Source organism: Miniopterus natalensis, chromosome 7 (assembly GCF_054644295.1).
Source record: "Miniopterus natalensis isolate mMinNat1 chromosome 7, mMinNat1.hap1, whole genome shotgun sequence".
Taxonomy (NCBI): Eukaryota; Metazoa; Chordata; class Mammalia; order Chiroptera; family Miniopteridae; genus Miniopterus; species Miniopterus natalensis.
Window position 1 is genome coordinate 10,515,820 of NC_142087.1, and position 20,172 is coordinate 10,535,991.

General features: G+C 49.8%; 2 protein-coding genes across 6 annotated transcripts; one reads left to right on the top strand and one right to left on the bottom strand.

Annotated features, from left to right (window-relative positions):
• Positions 1–894: 894 nt before the first annotated feature.
• Positions 895–9,843, top strand: BLCAP (BLCAP apoptosis inducing factor). Of its 2 annotated transcripts, none has more exons than XM_016219381.2 (2): positions 895–981; positions 9,139–9,843. In XM_016219381.2, exon 2 carries the CDS (start codon positions 9,315–9,317, stop codon positions 9,576–9,578), a length of 264 nt encoding a protein of 87 aa, XP_016074867.1. In that variant the 5' UTR covers positions 895–981; positions 9,139–9,314; the 3' UTR covers positions 9,579–9,843. The 2 variants fall into 2 exon arrangements, 1 of the variants encoding a protein (XP_016074867.1); XR_015714802.1 differs by lacking the exon at positions 9,139–9,843 and adding an exon at positions 1,776–5,252 and having other exon boundaries at positions 934–981.
• Positions 4,954–7,391, bottom strand: NNAT (neuronatin). Of its 4 annotated transcripts, none has more exons than XM_087818738.1 (3): positions 7,202–7,391; positions 6,139–6,214; positions 4,954–5,958 (listed from the first exon to the last, which is right to left on the bottom strand). In XM_087818738.1, exons 1-3 carry the CDS (start codon positions 7,271–7,273, stop codon positions 5,732–5,734), a joined length of 375 nt encoding a protein of 124 aa, XP_087674864.1. In that variant the 5' UTR covers positions 7,274–7,391; the 3' UTR covers positions 4,954–5,731. The 4 variants fall into 4 exon arrangements, with proteins under 4 accessions (XP_087674864.1, XP_087674866.1, XP_016074868.1 ...); XM_087818740.1 differs by lacking the exon at positions 6,139–6,214 and adding an exon at positions 6,901–7,003; XM_016219382.2 differs by having other exon boundaries at positions 5,785–5,958; positions 6,134–6,214.
• Positions 9,844–20,172: the final 10,329 nt, after the last annotated feature.

The window sequence follows — 20,172 nt, forward strand, 5'->3', positions numbered from 1 at the left end:
TTTTTCATAACTCTTTATGCTTTCCCCCACAGCACTTTCCATGATGCATAATTATATACTGACTCGATTAAAATTATTAACAAATAGTGAGTATTTGATGACCGTCCTTCCTCTGCCTGCTCCCTGCCCCCGAGTCTCCCCGGCTCCACGGGACGGGCGCCGCCCTGAGGTTAGCACAGCGCCTACGTCACGCTCCGCTCCACCTTCCTGCCTTCAGCACTGCACTTACGCCTAGTGAGCGCTCAAGAAATGTGCTTAATTAGCTAATAATTGAATGCACTGACTCATTCGATCTCCATAACAACCCTGTGAGGTAGGCATTTCATCAGACGTGGACACGCTGAGAGCCTGAGTAAGCGAGGGGCTTGCCCAAGGTACAGGGCAAGGGGAGGAGTCAGGTCCTGACCCCACGTCGGGTCCTAAATCCTGAGTCCGGATTTTTCCGCTCCTGAGCCTCGGCCCATTGGTGAAAGGGCAGGAAGGGGCGGCCTCTGAGCCAAGAGCAGCGTTTGCCGAAGTACCCGGGTGATCCACGTGGCCTAGAGAGAGCCGCAGCGCACCTACGGGACCCAGGTACGCCCCCTCGGCTCTCGGAGGGTGGAGAGTCACAACCTGCTGCATATGCATGAGGGGGCCATGGGCCCATGATTTGGGGGCTGCCCAAAGTACGCCTGATTAAAAATTCTTCGGGCTTGGGGACTTTAGAGCCCCCATAGTTCCTCAAACATACGTAGAGAGTCTTTAAAGGGTCATTCGGGGCGGATATTTGGGGGAGAGCGGGCGAGAGACTCCCCCAATTTAGGTCTCGTGATCAGGCGTCGGCTATAGACAGCCTAATCCCAGAAGGGGTCCTCGGCCGCTGGACTAGAAGACGAAGGGGGCGTCTCCCCTGCTTCCTGCAGCGTCTGTAGCGAGCCGAGGTGGAGGCGGGCTACGACCGCGAAGGCGACGGTGGCGGCGGTGCTATGGCATGGCTTGCAGGTACCGTGGCGTTGGCTTCCTTGGAGCGGGATGAGAGGCCCTCAATGCGTCCGCGCCGCCATGTTGCCCCTTTGGGGTCACCTTAGGCGTCTCCGGGTCCCACACTGGGGTTTTCCTTCCGCGCACCCTCGGGCCACCTTTCCGGTGTCACATGATTGCCCTGTTTGGCCCCAGCCCGGGCCTTGGGGATCCCTTCCCGGCCGAGGGCGAGTCACGGGATTCCTGGGTTCTCGTTCTGGCCTCCAAGGTCAGCGCTCGCCTGTCCGCTCCCGGGATGGGCAGGCGGCGCGGGGGCAGCGCGGGGCGGGGGGGGGAGGGGCGCGACCATCCCCTCTTCAGCCCTGGGGCCCATGGCACAGGGCCCAGCTTCTGAGAAGCCTGTCACTCTGTCGCCGCCGCTTCGGTTGCATTTTTTACATCAGAAGGGGCGTGGGGGAGAAGAGAAAAGGTCCTCTGCCTCGCTCCCCCACTTCGGTGTCTGGGGTGACAGGTCGACTCTCTGCTTTGAGTCTGGGGTACTGCTTGCAACCTCTAACTTTACATCAAGTCTGGACGCCCGTTCCTTTTCCTTCGGTATATGTGGGGAGTGGCCCTCAAGGGCAGCTGAAGGAACGGAATGCCTGGCACACTTACAGCCTGGAAAGGAGAAAGGGGGATGGGGGACAGCTGCTTTTTCCTTACCCCTTCCAAGCCTTCCTTAATTTCCTTCCAGGCTTCCGTGTCCCTTTGCAGCGCTAAATGTTGGGACAGACTGGGGTCTGTCCTAGGAAAGAAATGGTCTTTCTTGTTTATAGGTTTGGATCGTGTTTTGTCCCTTTTAGGGAACTGGTGTGTTGGGGACAGCTTCTGTTTGCCCTGCCTGACATGGCCCATCCATCCCTTCAGCCTTCTGGACTGCAACACCAAAGCCAGGACCAAAAAAAGTTCCAGCTTAAGTGCTAGTGCCAAATGTTAGATCTTGTTTGTTTTAAATAAGAGACTAATTAATGTCAAGCAAATCTGTTAAAAAGATTTAGAGCCCTGGTCGGTTTACAGTGAGTGACCAGATCAATTCCATATCTGAAATTGGTCTTGTTAGAATTGCTGCCAGAAACAGTTTAACCTTTTATGTGTAATATGTTGTTTCAAAGAGGAATCTGGAAGTCTGGGTTTGGTCATCTTTTTGTCGTTGTTCTCTTATATTTGAAACTTATGCATTCCATTCAAACCTGTCACTGCACGATGTACTGAGGACCATGTGTTGCCTGCCTCTCTGACTTCCTGTTCTGGGAATGCGCAGGAATCCGGATCCTGCTGGGGTATGGGCCCTATGGGAGGGAGGAGAGGAGGGTGAACAGGATCTTTCCCAGAAAAGATGGTTATGTCTCTGGGGCATATAGAGGACGAGGTCACTAGGGAAAAAGAGACTGTTATTAATGTTTTATTTGTGTGTGTGCATGTGCTCCTGCACATTTAAATCTCGGGGGGTAAAACTAACGGCAAATTCAGACTCTCACTTTAGGTTGCTGGCTCCTGAGCAGATACAAGTTTGAAAATAGATGTCTGTCAAAGGGCTCACAGCAAACCGTCTCCCTCATCCAAACCACATGTAATAAACTGTTGCTGTTCCTCAGCTGAAGCTCAAGAAACTTATCCTCCCTGCCCCTTCCTTCAGTCACAATCCAAATACTCCACAGGTAGATGTAACAGTGTCACATAGCACCCCTGAAAGTCATGGTACTTGAACTCCCCTGGGGCTTAACTTCAGTTGGTTAGTTTAAGAGACTAACATCCTTCTTGGGGCAATTTCACGTGTTGCTGCAGTTCTACAAAGCCATCCCAGTCCTCTCACAACTCATCTCTGTCCTTGGCTTTGTGCGTGCAAAGTCTTATGGGGGTGGTAGAGACAGTTTAGGAAAAGGAGAGGCCTGTGGACATTTAGCCCTGTGGACTAAGGGCTTTGCAATAAAACTCCAGTCATTTTCAACTCCTCCCATTGCTCTCTATCAGAATAAAATGTTTAAATGGTATCACTGCTGGAAGAAAAATTATAAACAAGCTGTGTTTGGACCAGACTTCTAGGCCTCTCACTGGAATAGAAAGTGAACGCAGTCCTTCTGTCCTCTGTTGAGTTATGTTTGTTGCCAAAGCATGACAGTTTGGGAATGGGGGACAAAAGGAGGGAGTGGACGTTGCACACTCAAGCCCACCCATGTAGGTGTAGGCCACCAGGGCAACCTTTGCCTGGAAGTCTGTCATCTCACCGTGCTCTGAGCTCTGCTGATGTATGGATGGAGGAAGCTCCACAGATGGGCTTTGCCAAGAGCGTCTGGAAAGCTCTGGGGCTACCTCCTATGATGGCACAGGACACTAAGGGAGGCCTGCTGTGTCCAGAGCAGCCGGACCTTTCTATGCTGCTGCAGCCTGTCTCCCTGAACCCAGCTGCCTTAAAACTGGGCTCAGGTTAGAGCATCTGGGGTAGTGGGCACACCCCCTGAAAGCTCTGAGGGGAAGGGCAGCCTTCATTGAGAACACATGTTGAAATATGTTCATGGTTCTGGGGGTTTAGTGTGGAAAACCACAGAAACTCCATTCTTGAGGCTTGTCAAGAGATGGGCTTCTGAAGGGAGGTGTGGGTATTGCCTTCCTTTGAGGCAGGAGACGTGCCTTACCTTCAGGCTATGGTAGAAGCTGGAGCCACCCAGCCTAAGGAAGATGCTGTCTCAGATAGCACATTCCCATTCTAATCCTGTGAGTCCCGATTGCTGTTTTGATAGCAGAATGTTTCTAGTACGTTAGGGTTCACTGGGATCTTAGCAGCCCTTTTACATAGGGTAACTAAAGGTGAGGGTTAAAAAGTGACCTGGCCAAGCTCCCTGGACTGATTGATGGCAAAGCCAATATCAGAACTGAAGTCTACACACCCTCCACCCCCTTAATTCTCTGATGCTGAAGTTATAGGTGCCTCTAGAGGTGCTGGTGGTTGGGCTGAGAAACACCAGGGGCTTGCTTAGAGGAAGGAAATATTATTAGGCTCAAGGGGGTGAGGTGCTTTGTGCTCCAGAGTGTTTGTGACAACTGTGACTAAGGGATTTGAGGAAGTGGCAGAAAGAGATTTATTGCCCTCCAGCTCCCTCCCTTGGTGTTAACCCAGGAACAGGTGTGGTTACAGGGACACATAAAGCCACAGACAAGACTGAATAGATAGCAGGGCCAATTGGTGAGGCAGTCAGCTCACCTCATGTAAACTGAGCCCTAACTCCCTGAGGAGTGGGAGAGCGGACAGAGTCTGGAGCTGAGCAACCAGACCACCCACCCACCCTGACATGATGGCAGAGGAGAGCCCAGGGCCAGGGACCTGGTAAGCACCCCATAGGATATGGAGGCTAATGATAGAAACAGAACGAAGTGAGCTGGAGAGAGGTTCCTGGGGGTGGGGGAGGATACCCAGCAGGATGCCCTTGTAGGGGTCCTGGTAGAGGTTATAGGGCCTAGAGGGATAAGCTGGGCAAGGGACGCACCACAGCACACTGCTTAACCCATACTCCTTGCCCAAACCAGTTCCCACCCTGCCCAGTATTCATTTCCTTGGGGCTCCTGGATAGAGACAGGGCTAAAGTCCTGATCACCCACCCCCACTTGGTCCCTAGTACCCCATTTTGAGGGCCATTCCCACCATTACCCTCATCCTGTCTTTCCCAGTGATTACCTGCCAGGGCCCCTTATCCCTGGACCAGTGAAGGCACCCACCCCTTTGGGAGAATAAGGGTAGTAGTCCCTTATTCTGAGGCCACAAATGAAGAACTTTCCCTTTGGGGAGGGGGTATGGTCCTTTATCTCAGGACAGTGTTGGGATGAAACTGGTTATGTGAGAGTTCCAATTCCCGTTTTGTTGCCCCCCTCCCTCAAATATTGTGCCTCCTCCACAATGGGCACATCAGCTCAATCTTAGAAGTATGTGTCGCAGCCGCAATAGAAGTTACAAGAGACAACTTTTTGGTGTGCCTCCACCGCCCCGCAGGGTCCTGGGGCACTGCAAGACGGGGGAGGTACTGTTTTTTATTTTTTATAGAGGTGGTCCCTGTCCTCCAGGAGCTTACAATCTAGCTGGGGAAACACAACTAATGCACACTTACACAATCATTACAATTAGCGATTACCACAATATTCCACAATTGCGTGAGACCAGGGAAAAGATCAGTGAGGGGCTGGGGGCTCAGAGAAGGTGTTTTAGTAAAGTTGGGATTCTTTTACTGGTTGAATAGGTCCAAATTGGGTGACACATTTTTGGGGTGGGCTTGGGAGGCAGTGAGGGGGAAGGGGGAATTGAGGGAGCAAAGGCAGCAAGGCTGGAATGCATGTGCTGTAGGCCAGGGACAGTGAGAGGGCCCCACTCTGTTTCTTCACCCTCTTCCTCCTTCCCCCGCGCCCTCCAGTCCCGCCACACAGGCACGCAGTTGACTCCTTGTCTGCTGCTCAGAGATTCAGGGCTTCAGCTGGTGATGTTGGAATGTTCATTCTGCTGGCTGCTGTGGTTGTCTGGATCTCTGTGGTGGGGCCTGCTGGCATGGCCCTGGCTGTGGGGCTGGGATGTCCCTGTCCCGACTTGGTCCAGATCAGAATGCCTTATGCCCAAATCTCAGAGGTCTGCTCCCTCCATCCCCCCTCCTCCCTCTACCCCGCCCCACAGTGGGAGGGGTACAAAGGGAGTGGAAAGAGATCTGATATTGTCGTCATTGCGGTGCTGCTTCTCCGGAGGCCTGCCAGCCCCTCACTGACCTTGGCAAATGCTCCTCTGGCGAGAGAGCACAGGGGACCCCCTATTCCTGCGCGGCACTGGCTCCCATGCTGGGTGGGATGCACAGGAGCACCTGGTGACATGGCCGCCCAGGGCTGGGGGCTGGGGCCTCAGTTGGGGGCCCGGCGGCGATCTCCCAGCACCTGCCGCCCGGTCCTCGACACGGTGTACGCCAGCTTCTGCAGGGAGTACCTGAACACCTGTAGTGAGAGACCCAGGACCTGACCTTAGAGGCGGGCACCCGCAGCCAGTCTGCGGCGCTTCTGTACCCGCCCCACCCCTGCCCCGCCCGCCCGCCCGGCTAAGAGAAGCGGGCAGCGTCGCAGCTGAAGGCTGCATGGCAGCAAGCTGATTGGACCTAAAACTTAAGTATACCTCACTTCTTGCAATGGGCTGGGTCCCTGGAGAATTTCGAAAAGGGAATCCTACCCAGTAAATGCAGCATTCCAGGAACACCTTGAAGGAAATATGCGAGTCCTTTGGCAAAGGATTCCTTTAGCAGGGAACTATTCCTGCAAAGGGTGCTTTTAGGGTACATGATTTTATGGGCAAAGCGCTTGCTTCTGTTTTTTTGTTTATATTTTTGTTTGTGTGGGTTTTTTTTACACAAAGCGCTTTGCCTCTTTTTATTAATTTTTTTTAATAAAATGAATTTGTTTTTTTAGGAAGTGCTTTTTTCTCTTTCATTTTCCTGCAAAGAACCTTTTTCTCTAATTGTTTTCCTCAAAGCGCTTTTATCCAATTCATTTTTTTTTTGTGAGCTCCTTTGTCTAATTTTTTCCTGCAATGCGCTTTTTACCTAATGCAATTTTTCTGCCAAGTGCTTTTGTCTATTTTTCCTGCAATGCGCATTTTCTCGAATTCATTTTTTCCCCGCGAATTACGTTTTTCCTAATTTGTTGTTGGTTGGTTTTTGTGAAGTGCTTTGTATTTGTTTGTTTTTGAGAAGTGCCTTTTTCTAACTTATTTTTCGTTCCAGCCCCGAAAACGCTATATTTTTTTAAAAAGAAAATTTCCCTGCAATGCGCAATTTTTTATGGCGGAAATTTTTTGCTATGCGAGTTGTAAAGTCTCTTTTCGCAAAACAGACGTGCCCCGCCTCCCTCCTAGGGTCGAGTCTGGGTGTAGCGGGTTTTTCTTACCACGTTGGTCTCTAAGAGCCTCGGCGTTCGTCGGCGGCTGGCGCCCGCCGCGCCCCAACTCTTTGTTCCCGGCCGGGCGCGGGCGCACTGAGAAGGGTCTGCGCTAGGAGGAGGGCGCAGGGAACGGGTGGGGGCGCGTGGTGCCGCCGCGGCACTCGTGCAGGCGGGGATCGCGGCAATCAGGGATCGCGGCAATCAGGATAGGATGGGTATGGGAGGCGGCAATTGCGAACGTGGGCTTGCCGGATCAGGGGACACGCATCGGAACCCCTCTCCCACTCCGAACCCCGGGCACACTTACCTGCAGCAGCACGCGGAAAATGTACCAGCCGATGATGAGCAGTTCAGCCGAGGCTGCCGCCACTGCCGCCATGGTTCAGAGAGTGGGTGGTTGAGAGCGAGTGCTGCCAAAGGCTGCGGGTTCGCCGAAGGCCGCTGGTCTCTCGGAGTCCGCTGTTGGGCGCACTGCCGCTGCCGCCGCGGCCGCGCCTTAAGTATCCGCCCTCCACCCAAATGCGCATGCGCGTTTGGGGGGGGTCCAAGAGAGGGGGTAGCCAGGGGCGCTCCTCATTCGTTAGGAGAGGAAAAAATAATCCATCTGCTCTTTCCACACCGACCCCCGCCTCCTGAGTTTCATCTTAGCCCCTTTCCAGAAGATTCCGCCGTGCCCGCTTTTGAATTTTAGTGTAAAACGAGGGGGCTGCAACTCTGAGTAGCACATAGCGCAAGGGTAGGGGGTGTTTGCCTCTTGGTGCCGACCTCATCTCTTCGAGCCCAATAACCAGTGCCATGCCAGAACCCACCTTGGGCACGGATGGAAACCTAATTTAGAGATGGATCATTTATCCCACGGAGCAAAAAAGGATGACCCTTCTAGGAGCCTTGGCTTCGCAGGTCCCTGCTCAGCACTCTTTTTCTGATTTTTCGATGTGTTGTAAGGCGGCATCCTCAGTTTCACGGGAGTCTCCGACCGTGTAACCTTTCGCTGATTCTTTGAGTCCCGCTTCTTACGTTGCTAGACCTACGGCAGTGGCGATTGTAGAAATCCTCCCAGGGCGCTAAAGTCTAGGCAGGAAAGCTGTAGTCACTGGGTGTCTACCCTGTGGGAGGGATACTGGAGGGACTGGCACCTTTGTATGTGCTGAAGAGATGGGATGAGCTCTCCCGTGAAGTCAGAATGTGCTCTGGGATAGTTTGCTGCTGGGCAGGTCATTTCAACCTCTGTCGTCTTCTGTTCTCCTTCCCCCAGGCCCTGGTAGGTCTTCCTCAGCCAACGAGGTTCTTTGTACCCGTTGCACTGGGCGGGTGGAGCAGGGTTTTGCTACCGCCACCAGAGGGTTGTGGCTGCCGCCGTTTCCAGGCTCAGCGGTCTGTGAGCGCGTCCCCAGCGCACTGGTGGCCTGCGCTGGAGAGCGCCACTCCCCAGCACGCTGCCTGGCACAAGGGCCAACTGGCATTTGCCCCTATGTGGACAGAAAATTAATTTTGATTAAAAGCTCACAGAAGTCAGGTTCTATATAGTGCCAGCAGTAGACAGAGTGTAAGTGATCTAAGTGAGGTCAGTTTGGACAAAGTAGCATGGTGATACTTTTTTTCTATATTCACTTTCGAAGAAGTTGGCTGATTTTGGCAAAATGACGCCAGGCTATTTGAAAAAGGCAAGCCATCTTAAAACAAAATATTTGATGGTGCTGCCGCTACTGCAGCTTCCGGAAGCTTTCGAGGATCCATTGCTTGCGATCTCCGCAGGCAGTGCGCTGCTAACTGCTTTAACTCCCTACTGAGCACCTGCTGAGAGCGGACCCTGTGCTAATCCTGGAGGAGCACAGCACTGAGCCCATGGCTGTCCGATGGCAACCACAGGGCGGTATTGTGAGGTCTGGACCCCTTGAGGACGGGCCGCAGCCCCAGGAGGCGATACATGATCTCTGCTGGGTAGGGCCCAGGCAAAGCCAGTCCACTGTTCGGGACCTGCTGGAAGAGCCCTCTGGCGGAGCCCCCAAGAAGCCCAGGGGAGACACCCCAGGAGGCTTCTAGAAATGGTGATTTGGAGAGGAATAGACTTCCATGGGTGGGCAGGGAGGAAAGGGCATTCACATTTACTGTTGTTAACCATGATCCATTTTCCCAAATAAGTATACATTCTGTTCCTGTTTTTTTTTTTGTTTGTTTGTTTTTTGTTTTTTGTCTGTCTCTGTTTTTTGTCTGTTTGTCTGTTGTGTTGACTTTTCTCTTCAGGATCCCTGCTGCCTTGGTGATCCCGGGCTGACAGCCAGAGAGCACAGCGGCTCAGCTCCTGGAGAGTGAGGGTTGAAGAAAGCGGAGGGCAGCCGCCCGCGCCCGCTGACTCCCATTAGGTCGGTTCCTGCAGCGGTGTTCAGCGGCCTTGGCGAAGGCCCTGCCTGGCAGAGATCATGTATTGCCTCCAGTGGCTGCTGCCCGTCCTCCTCATCCCCAAGCCTCTCAACCCCGCCCTGTGGTTCAGCCACTCCATGTTCATGGGCTTCTACCTGCTCAGCTTCCTCCTGGAGCGGAAGCCTTGCACAATTTGTGCCTTGGTTTTCCTGGCAGCCCTGTTCCTCATCTGCTATAGCTGCTGGGGAAACTGTTTCCTGTACCACTGCTCCGATTCCCCGCTTCCGGAATCGGCACATGACCCCAGCGTTGTGGGCACCTAACAGCCTGCCCATTTAGCTTTCCAAGGAAGCAGAAGACGGGAGGGGAGGCATTGACATAGGTCATAAAGCATTGGAGTTTCAAATCCCGCAGCCCGCGGGTGCCACATTCCTGACGGCGCCTTTTTGGCCTGTGATGTTTTATCCTTATAATGTGAATAATGGCACTGACCGGTGCTTTTATTGTAGAGTCCTATAGTCGTGGGTGGTCTTGTGGTTGTGTGTGTTCTGTCCCCATATTGGTCCCAGCTGGCAAGATGCCCCCCCCCCCCCCTTACCCCCCACCTCATTCCTACGAGGAATCTGCACCCATCCTGGCCAACCACCCCAGCATGACCTGGGCAGGTAAAATGCCAAGTCTCGTCATCACCTCTGTGACCCCCTCCTTGTCAGAGTCTCTTGCCTCCCAGAATATTCCCAAACCCTTAGCCTCCCTGCTGATTTCCCTTTAGTTCTCTTCAACCCCTTTCCTTTTTCGGGAGCATCTGTCCAAGACAGGGCTCATTTTTGCACTTATCTCGAATTTAAAGAGATTGCTGACGCCCGAGAGCCTCGCTTTTTCAGCCTCCTTTCCCTGGTCAGCAGGCTAGACAGAAACGTGTCTTGACTGTTTGTTCACAAAGCTCCAGTATTTTTTTCCACTTTTTTTAAGAAAGAAGTAACGGATACATGTTGCTCTTTCACCTGGGTGCCTGGGCTCAGGCCCAGCCTCACTCCTTTGCCCTTCTCCTGCCTTCCTCAGCTGTCCCACGGGGAGGGGTGGGGGTTGTTGGCCTCATTGTGTCTCCTGTGCATGCTCTGCAGGATTGCGGTGTAGCGTGTTCACGTAGATCTAGCAGTCCCCAGCCGAGTGAGTGCGAGAGTACTTGTGTGTTTCTCAACAGCCATGATCCCTTTGATAGGTGTTTGGATATTTTTTGGTGTGCCGTAAGTGTGTGTGTACGTGTACAAATACATGTGTATATTCCTTTTAAAGAAGCTTTATCAAACGTGTTCCGATTTTGAGGTTTAGCAATAGCTAGCTATAATAGGTGCCACTACAGTTTTTATTTAGCATGGGAATTACAGAGTGACCAGCACACTGGACTCCAAGGTGGTTCAGACAAGACAGAGGGAGCAGTGACCATCGTCCTCGTGCCAGGAGCTCCTTCAGTCCTGCACATATAGACTGTACATTATGAAGACTACACAGGAAGACTTTGTGACTGTCACTTGCTTTTTTTCTGTTTCTGCACTTCCGTACAAGTGTTGGCAGATGAGACTTTTTCCTGGCCCCTGCCCACTGGGGATCAGCATGGTTGTCCCTCCAGTCGAAACCATCCATCTTTCTCTTGCCTGAGCAGGGAGGGAGGTGGGCCAGGCAGAGGACAGAACTGGAGGCAGTCCATCTAGGAAATGGGACCTCAAGGCCACACTTGTGGAACATTTGGACTGCTATTCTGGAGCTTTTATTTCTGGTGTGTTCGTTGCACAGCTGTTTGAAATGTTTAATAAAGCTTTATAAACTTTACTTTGTGGTTTTATGTGGCTGCAGTCCATTTGGGTCGTGGTGTTGGATTTCTAAGTTGGTGGGGGGCAGAGGGTAGCATGGAGGGGCTGAGTCCTTGGCGCCAGAGTACCTTAGCCCGCAAATTTGATCTGCTCTCTGGAGAGCAGATGGTGGGTTTGGGGGAGGGGGAGCAGGGGGCAGGCCAGGCAGTGAACAAGAGGGAGTCTGAAAGTTTTCAGAGATGAGACATTTGCATTTCTCAGCTCCCATGGCTTCTCGCCTGAAACTGTTTCCCTCCATAGGAGATTTGAGTAACCGATCCCTTGACAAACAACTTAAGACAGCTGGAGCTGTAATCATCAAGGATTTTTATGGTGCTGCTTTTGAAGTAAAAATAAAGTGAAACCCCTTATGGCATCTGAAGTGGAAAAATAAATAAGGCTGGCCATCCAACCAGGGACTTAAGGCTTAAGGCAATGGCTAGAAGCAGGACTGATGCAGTTCAGTGTCGTCGATGTGCATGTGCTCCCGTGGCTGTCACCTTTGAGATAAAGCAGGGTTGTTTGGCAGAACCCTGTGCTGGGTGTCTACCTCTCAATCTCTTCTAGAAAAACAGCAGGTGCACTACCTGTCCAAGGCACAGAGCTGCTGTGAGGGTTTATTGAGATAAGAGTTGTGAAAGGTCTTTGGTAATTTCATAGTTTACCTGCTTTACCTAGATTTTTAATTTCTTGCTATAGTTTTGTGTAATTTTCCCCTGTGCTTTTAAAATCTCCCTATTGTCAGTTTTTCATTTTCTTCACTACTAGTATTGTTTATCAGTGCTTTCTCTTGATCAAAACTTGCCAAAGATTTATCCATTTTAAAGGTATTTTCAAACAACCAAACTTTTATTGATTATATCTGCTGAGTATTTTTCTTGTCTGATTCTTCAGGGCTTTTATCTCTGAATTATACTCTTCTGGGTTTCTGGATATATTTCTTGGTTCAGCAAAGTCTTAAGCTGGGGAGTCACGCATGTGGGAAGGATGGTTTGTTCAGCAAACATTGAATCCCTATACTATGCTTGCTGGGGATTTCAGGGGCAAGACCTAGGCCTGACTCTACAGAACCACATGATTCTAGCCTAGTGGGAAGACTTAAGAAAATAGACAATTGCAAATTCCAAAAACAAAACAAACAAACAAGGCTTTTGTGGCCCCACTATCCTGTGGAGGCACCTGGATGATAAATGAAGCCAAGATTATTGCTTACTTTGCTCTCCCTCAGAAACCAACTTTCTGTTGTAGGTCAAGCCTGCTTAAGAGTCACAAACAGGCCTCCCTCTGAAAGATTTCTGACCCTTTCCAGCAGGGAGCCTGCAGCCCACCACCTCCCAAGGTGATTGCCAAATCAGCATTCTTACCACCTTACCAAGGCAGCACCAGCAGTACCCTGTCCCCTCTTCCTGAAACACCTTTCAGGAAAGTGAAAAGTAGATGCTTCTGGAAAAGAGCAGGAGCACACTCTGCAATTCTACTGGTCTCTGAGCTCCTAGTGTGACATGGTAACTGCAAGCCCCATGAGGCTTAGGTCTGGGCTTCTTTAGGAACTAGTCTGTCCTGCTCTGGGCCTAAGTTTCCTTATAGGTAAAATGTGGTCTTTGGAGCAAACACAATCTTTCTAGCACTAATACACAGGGCATCCTTTCTCTTAGGATCCTCCTGGATACATTTGAGGAAGGTGGCAGTGCTCTTGCAGGACAGCCTGCTTATGCTTTATGCTTTATGCTTTAGTCAGTGTACCATGTGAGCTCAGCTATGCCTCTTGTCAGGAAGCCTTCCTGGACTTCATCCCTCTCCCTGGAGATCCACTTGCCTAGGGCACTTTACTCAGCTCCCTGTTTAGTGCTAGTGTCAGCGCTGGGTAACTTCCTCTTCTATAGTGACTGGGCTCCTCCTGTCTCCCAAGGGGGCCTGAATTATTATTTAATAAGCAGGTCCTTGTCAGAATCCCATGCAGGAATAGGCCTTGGGGCCACACAGTGGACAGGGTGGACAGTCCATGCCACCAGGGAGTCAACCAGGCCAGTGGGAAAGGGGATGACAATGGCCAGACACATACTGGATTGTAGCAGGTGCCATAAGAGGGGCCTGAGAGGGGATCTGATGTAGGCTGGGGAGGACTGCTGTTCAGACTGACATCTGAGGACAAGTGTAAATGTTTGAACAGTGAAATAAATGAGATATTATTTCCCACCATTTGATCAGGTATTTCTGTGCTTATAGATAAAGTGACTGGGCCAAAAGTAAAATGAAAGACCACTTCTACTTGGCTACCCTGCAATTGGAACCCCAAAATGCCTTTTGACTTAAAAATCAGTCTGTTTAAAGCTAGAGGACTGTGTTGGGACTTACAGAGGAGGTCTACGGCTGACATGGCGGTGGCATACCCCAAAACTCAGTCCCAAGAACGCTTCAGTTTCTAGCTGACTGGAACCATCACAAACAAGGATCTGATGGGAATAAGGGGTGACCCAATCAGAACAGCATTCAAGGTGGGACCTTGTCAATAGGGAACAGGATAGCATTTGAGCTGTGAAAGCAGCAGGACTGTCAAGAAGGTCATTGCCCTGGGGAGAAGTAGCACTAAGGTGTGATGGCAGGCAAGGTGGGGAAGGCAGGAGGACAGAGAAAGGTGATAGAAGGAAAACTGACTCCCGTTGAGCAGCTGCAGGAAGGGAGGCCAGAGAAGGATTGTCAGAACCCAGTGTGCTGACATCCAGGACAGAGCTCACAACCCACCCCACATCCCCTTTGTAATGGGTGAAAGAGTCACTGCTCTGGAAAGAGGAGAAAACTAAGATGTGCTCACCTCAGCAAATGATGGAAACTGATCCTGACCGTGAGGGGCTTACCAGTACTCTCCCTTCCCAGTGTCTTCCTGAAAGCCAGAGTTTGGTCTACCAGGCTTCTGACAGAGAATTCCATATCTTGAGAAAAACTTGATTATAGAGTGGGCTCAAGGTGAAGGTAGGAAGCTGGCTAAGCAGCAGCTAGAGGCTTCAGACTGAAGTCCTTGGTCTCCCTTTGGGCTATCAGGACTCAAAACAGTGGGATGCGGTGAACTTGGGGAACAGTTTAGGACTGATGAACCTTGAGAGGAGAGGCCTCTGGGATTCCCAGGCCCTATGCCTTTGTCTCTGTGTCTCTGCCCCCCTGAGTCTCAGTTTCCTCACTTGTAACACGGATATCATAGCATCCACCATAGCCTGACTCAAGGTGAAGTCTCCCCAATGTTATTTCCTATCTTCTGTGGCCCCCCACCATCGACCATTATTGATCTCAGGCCTGGATGTGATCTGATCATCAAGCTTTCCCTCTCATTCATTCATGTAAGGAGCATTGGCCAGGTCCTGTGCCAACTTCTGAGAACCTGATGCAGAATAAGACTAGGCCCTCCTTGAGGGGCTCAGCTCAGTGAGAGGGAGGGCAGCAGCAAGTCCTGTAAGCCAGTGATTACAATGCCATGTTGTTCAGACTATAGTGGGGTTAGGGAGAGAAATCATTTGGGAACCCATATGTTAGGACCTCAGCGTGTATGTCTTTATTTTCTACAAGCCCCAAAACGACAACATCCTAAAAAGGGAAAGAAATACCAAGGCATAGCTTTTTCTTAAGAGGCCAAAATCCTGACTTTGTGTCCCTGCTTGGCCACCAGCTTGCTCACCATGGATTTCCCCCCTCTTAGAGAGAAATTGCTGCCTATCCCACCTTTTCCTCATGAAGAACCAGTGTAGGGATATGTTTGAGTGCTCTGTCAGATTATGGGTTGCGCATGACCCTTCTCCAAAGACTAATCCTTTGAGTGGTTCTGCCTCTTACCTCTTTCTGGGCACTTTGGCCATTTGTAGAAAGTCTGCACTTGGATATCTCACCACTTCTTCCAAAGCTAAACCCTCTGCCAATTCCCTGCACCCACACTGATAGTGGCAGCCCAGGGTAGGTAGGGGTGGAGGTGGGGAGCTGAGGCCCTGGGCCTGATCCTCACCCACTTCCCATGTGACCTTACTCTGATCTGCTCGCTCTTCTGTTTGCTCATCTATACTCCAAGGAGGGTGCTATACCAGGAAGTCTTTTAACATTTCCAAAGCTATCTTCAGTGAAACATCAGTGAACTTTACCCTTGTTATTTTAGTCTTAGAGATATTGCTTGAAAGAAAGTGTGTTAAAACAAGCAAGTGTTTAATCAAAGGATTTTTTGCGTTAAAGAATAAACTTTAAATCTCTTAGATGCAGAACTGTCAAGAATCTTAGCTTAGAGTCAAGGCAGACTTGGAAGGGTTTCTGAGGGAGGAAGACAGACAGCCCTTTAGTGGTTCCCTGTTGCCTGTGGTCCCAACTTCTTAGCTTGGCCATCAAGACCCTGCACAACCCTGAGGGTGGGGCTTGTCTTTGTCCCCCTGCCAGGTACAGTACCTTCCTGACCAGGTCTGGCAGCGAACCTGCTGGTGTCTGGCCAGGGGGCTAAATGGGTAGATGGCCCAATCAATCTAGACTCCCTAAGGAATTAGATGGCCCAGTCTTTCCTAGAACTAATGGAATTGAGTTTGCCTCCCAAGTCTCCTCTTGGCAACTCTGAAGTGACAATATTTTCCAGCCTCCGGACTAATATTTTATATGCAAGTACCACAGACACTAATATCTTGCAAAGACATGTGAGAAGAACCTCATAAAAGCTCCACAGCCTGGTGTCCTCACTGGGTCTCAGTTTCCCCATTTGTAAAATGAGATGGTTGGACTAGATAATCCTTGAGCTCCTTTCTAGCTCTAGCATCACTCTCAGATGCCCTGGTGCCTAGGGCAGTAATTGGGCAGGGGACACGATGACCCCGGGACCTGGGTCCAGTCCATATCTTGGAGCATGGAGGAATCATGCTGATGGCTGCCGCATCCTTGGTGATGAATTTGACAGGAACTGGCTGAGAGCTTTTTCTTGCTGAAGGTGAAATGTCCTGGCAGAGTCTGTACAGGTAGGTTGATGCAGGTGAGGGGTGGGGTCGGGCTCTCCCTTTCTTATGATCCGTGAGTAATGTTTCCTTGCAGAATCATAACCCTCCAGGATCAGTACCAACTAGATTCAGCCATTCGATATTTGCAAAGTAGGTGAACCATCTTCCCACACACTGTCCTGGCAGGTCTTCCAGAAAGGCTCTCTGCTGCCAGCTCTGCTCCCACCTCTCACATGCCTCCCTGTATTTCATTGTCTCTGTGCCTGAAAGCAGACCTTCTCAAAGCCTTCCAGTTCCCTGTCCAGGTGGCAGGTTCTCTGAGAAGGCTGCGGCCCTGATGCCATAAGCAGCCAGGAAGAGTTTAGCTGAGAGTCAGAGCTATGAGGGAAAGGCTTGTCCAAAATTGGGCTCTATTGAAAGAAAAACAATAATTTATTTCCAACTTCACCTCAGAACATACTCTCAAATGCAAAAACTCTTTTAAAAGGTCAGTAAGGAGCTATCGGTTCATTAAAAACCAGGGAGGAAAAGAATCGGTTACTTAACAAGTATCTGAATGGGGTGGTGGGTGCCCTCTAAAAAACAACAAAATGACATCAAGAAAGCAAAGGCAAACCAATTTGACTATGGCAAAACTAAATTTTTACAAAGTCAAACAGTATCGCCAACAGAACCAAAAAGTGGACTGGGCAAACTATTTGCAGATCCATAATGTATAAAAGGACACACACAAAACCTTAACAGTAAAAATGCAACCTATAAGTATGTAATTCACCTAAATAGAGTATACAGAAGAAGAAATAGAATTGACTAAAAAAAATTTGAAAAAATAATCAATTTTATTAACTGAAAATCAACAATGAAAAACCTGCCCTGGCCAGTGTAGCTCAGTGGTTAAAGCGTTGGCCCCTGCACCAGAGGGTCGCAGGTTCAATTCCTGGCCCCCGTCAGGGCTCATGCGGGAGGCAACCAATCAATGTGTCTCTCTCACATCAGTGTTTCTCTCTCTCTCCCACTCTCTAAAAATCAGTGGAAAAAATATCCTTGGGTGAGCATTAACCAAAAAAAAAAAAAAAAAGGAAAAACAATAAGGAAATAGAAGTTTTTACCAACAAATTAGGAAAAAAAGTTTAAGAATAGCCAGTGTTTATGAGGATACAGTGGAACGGGCACTATTGTTCAGTCAGGCATGGCGTTAGGTGTTAAAATATGAAGATAAATAAGATGTGGTATCTGCTCTTGGGCATTTAGTCAAAGAGGTAAGAAAGACACAAACATACTAAAATGATATGTCGTAGGAAGATGGGCAGAGATAGGCTTGGGACATAGGCAGGGCATGCCCATGGAATGGGTGGTGCAAGTGTAAAGCTTCATGGGAGCATTCAGGGGCATTTCTAGAAGAGGTGCCTGGATGAGTAGTTTTCAGGTCTAGGGCAGAGACAGAAGTGAGAAGCATCCTGGGTGCACTCACAGACCCTTCAGGCTTGCCAGAGATGAAAAAAAAGGCGGGGGCGAAGAAGGCGGGGCCAGGTCACAGCATCAAGTCTGTCTAATTGAAGAGTTTGGTCTTTTTCCTTTTGACAACAGGGAGCTACTGAAGCATTTTGAGTAGGCGAGTGCTGTGGTAAGATTTCTGTTTTTGTGACTATTCTGGTTGCTTGAAGACGTTTGGAGATTCAAAGGCCAATGAGGAAATGATTGCCTTGGTCCAGGTAGAGAAAGCAACACCTGAATTAGGGTGGAGGCCAAGAGGATGGCGAAAAGGTAAAATTAGGAGAACCTGCTGACCAAGGATCCTTCTCTGACACTATCTTGGGTGACTGGGTGGATGGGAGAATACCCAGGAGAAAGAATAGGCTTGGGGGTGGGATGGCTGGAGGAAGATTGTTAAGCTTCATTTTGGACAAGTTGAGTAAAAGGTGGGCATCCAGGTGGGGGTAGGTAGAAGGTTTGAATCCAGCAGGAAGTTTGAACAAAAGATTTAGGTTGTGATTAATGGCAATTATAGCCATGGGCTTTGGTGAAGTGGCCCTAAGAGAATGTAGCAGCTGAAAAGAGAAAGGGGGTCTGGACAGAGAATCCCTTCTCCTATTTACAGGGTGGGTAGAGAGAAAGAAAAGCTCTCAGAAAGCTCTCAGGAAGTCAAAGATGGAACAAGCACTTGGAGCCTGTGTTGACATGGAAACCCGGGGATGTGGTGTGTTTCCAGGAAAGAATAATAGGCAGACAAAAGAGAAATCCAGTTAGATAAGGACTGAGGGCCACTGGATGGAGCAACTGGGGGGCCTAGATCCTCACTGCGGCGTAAGGTGGGCAGAGGAAAATGAAGGAAAACCAGGCACCATGACCACCTGTCCCGGGGAGTTTGGGATACTGGGAAGAAGTTGCTAGAGTTATGATTTGGGTCAGGGAGGATTTCTGAGCTGGGCTGAGAGGAAATAAGGACAGACATGATAGAAGAGAGGGTGAAAGGGCTGTCACCTAAAGTCTTCCTGTCTGCATAAATCAGAGGCAAGATCAAAGGACAAGAGTGGTAAGGAGGGAAAATGCTCCTTGGTGACCTTGACTAGAGCTGCTGTCAAGTTGGAAAGTATATATGGCAGTTTAGAGCTCAAAAAGTAAGTGTGGGCATCTCCCAAGCAGCATAGATGGAGTACTAAGGATGAGCTTAAAGGAGAAGGTGCAGAGTTCTTGGAGTAGGGCCAGACATGGAGCTGTGACTGACATTTTAGGGATGGATGCAGGAAGACGGTCCTGCTGAGGATACTGAGCAGGAGTGGCCAGAGGAGAAGACCAAAACTGTGGGTGTCCTGGAAGCCCAGGGAAGAAAGAATTTACAGAGATTAGGGTGGCCACAGGTAGGCCAGATGCACAGGGTTGGGGAGATGAGGGCATCTCCTGGGTCTGGTCTTTGGGAATCTTTGCCACAGCAACTTTGAGGGAGAGGGCAGAAGCCCACCTGAGTGGGGGATGATCTGGCTAAGAAAGCAGAAGGGAAAAGGGGGAACTTTAGAGAGAACAGTGGGGTCAGGGAAGGTGCTTTTTCTTACGCACTGACATTTGGAGGGAGGAGGGTTGTGTAAGCCTGAGTCTGAAGAGCAAGAGCAGGTAATGGAAGGGGCCCTAGAGCTCTGGAATTAAGTGCAGAGGTGAAGGGATTATTTGTATTGGTAGAAATGGATAAAATTGATTTATGTACATTTTACCAAGTCGCCTGATCTCCATGTTCTTCTGGAGGCTTTTTCTCTGCCCTCTGGATACTTCACTACAGCCCTAATTAGCCGTAGTTTTATCCTGCCTGTGTCTGGGGCCATGTCTTATTCATTCTTTGTACCTTTCTGCACTCAGCAACAGGCAGCGAGCTAGGTAGAGGCAGAATAATTACTATCTGCTTGAAATCAAATGTCTGAAATAGAGGTTCAGGATTTTTTTACCACAGAGATTTTGTGACAATTCCCAGGGAATCAATGAACAAGAGGAGAGAAAAGTCAAGGTTGAGGCTGTCTGGATATAAGGCTCTCTGGATCTCAGGAAATATATTCTGTACTCTAGTGTGGACATAGCTCTTTATAATTTATATGGTGGGGTTATGACCATTGCCTCATCTCATCATCCCTAGTGGTCCACCATTAGCCCCATTTCCCAGGTGAGGAAGCTGAGACCCAGAGAGACAGGTTAGAGGGAGAAAATGATGGACAATGAAGTAGGTGAGGACTGAAGCAGTCTTAAAAGCTACATTCAGGGTCTCGAATAATTCTATTTCTTTCATATTTGAACAGAAGTCAAAGTCAAGAGAGAGCCTTGGTCTAACTGGCTGAGCTCAGGCCTCATGCCACCCTAAGAAGACCTGAATGATGAGAGGCAGGACCTGGAGGAAGAGCCTCTATGGCTTCTGTGTGAGAGAGTAGCTCAGGTCCCACCAGAGCCACATAAAATAGGGAACAGGAAATTTCTCTAAATGTAACAAGAGTCACTAGGGAAGAATAAGGGACACTAGAAAGCCCAACCCCCCAGACATTCATTATAAGAACTAGCCCAGAGAGAGTACGAGGTCTGAACCAGACCCTTGGAGGTGGAGAGAAATAGGTCAGAAACTTGTAGTAGATAAAAACCAGAAA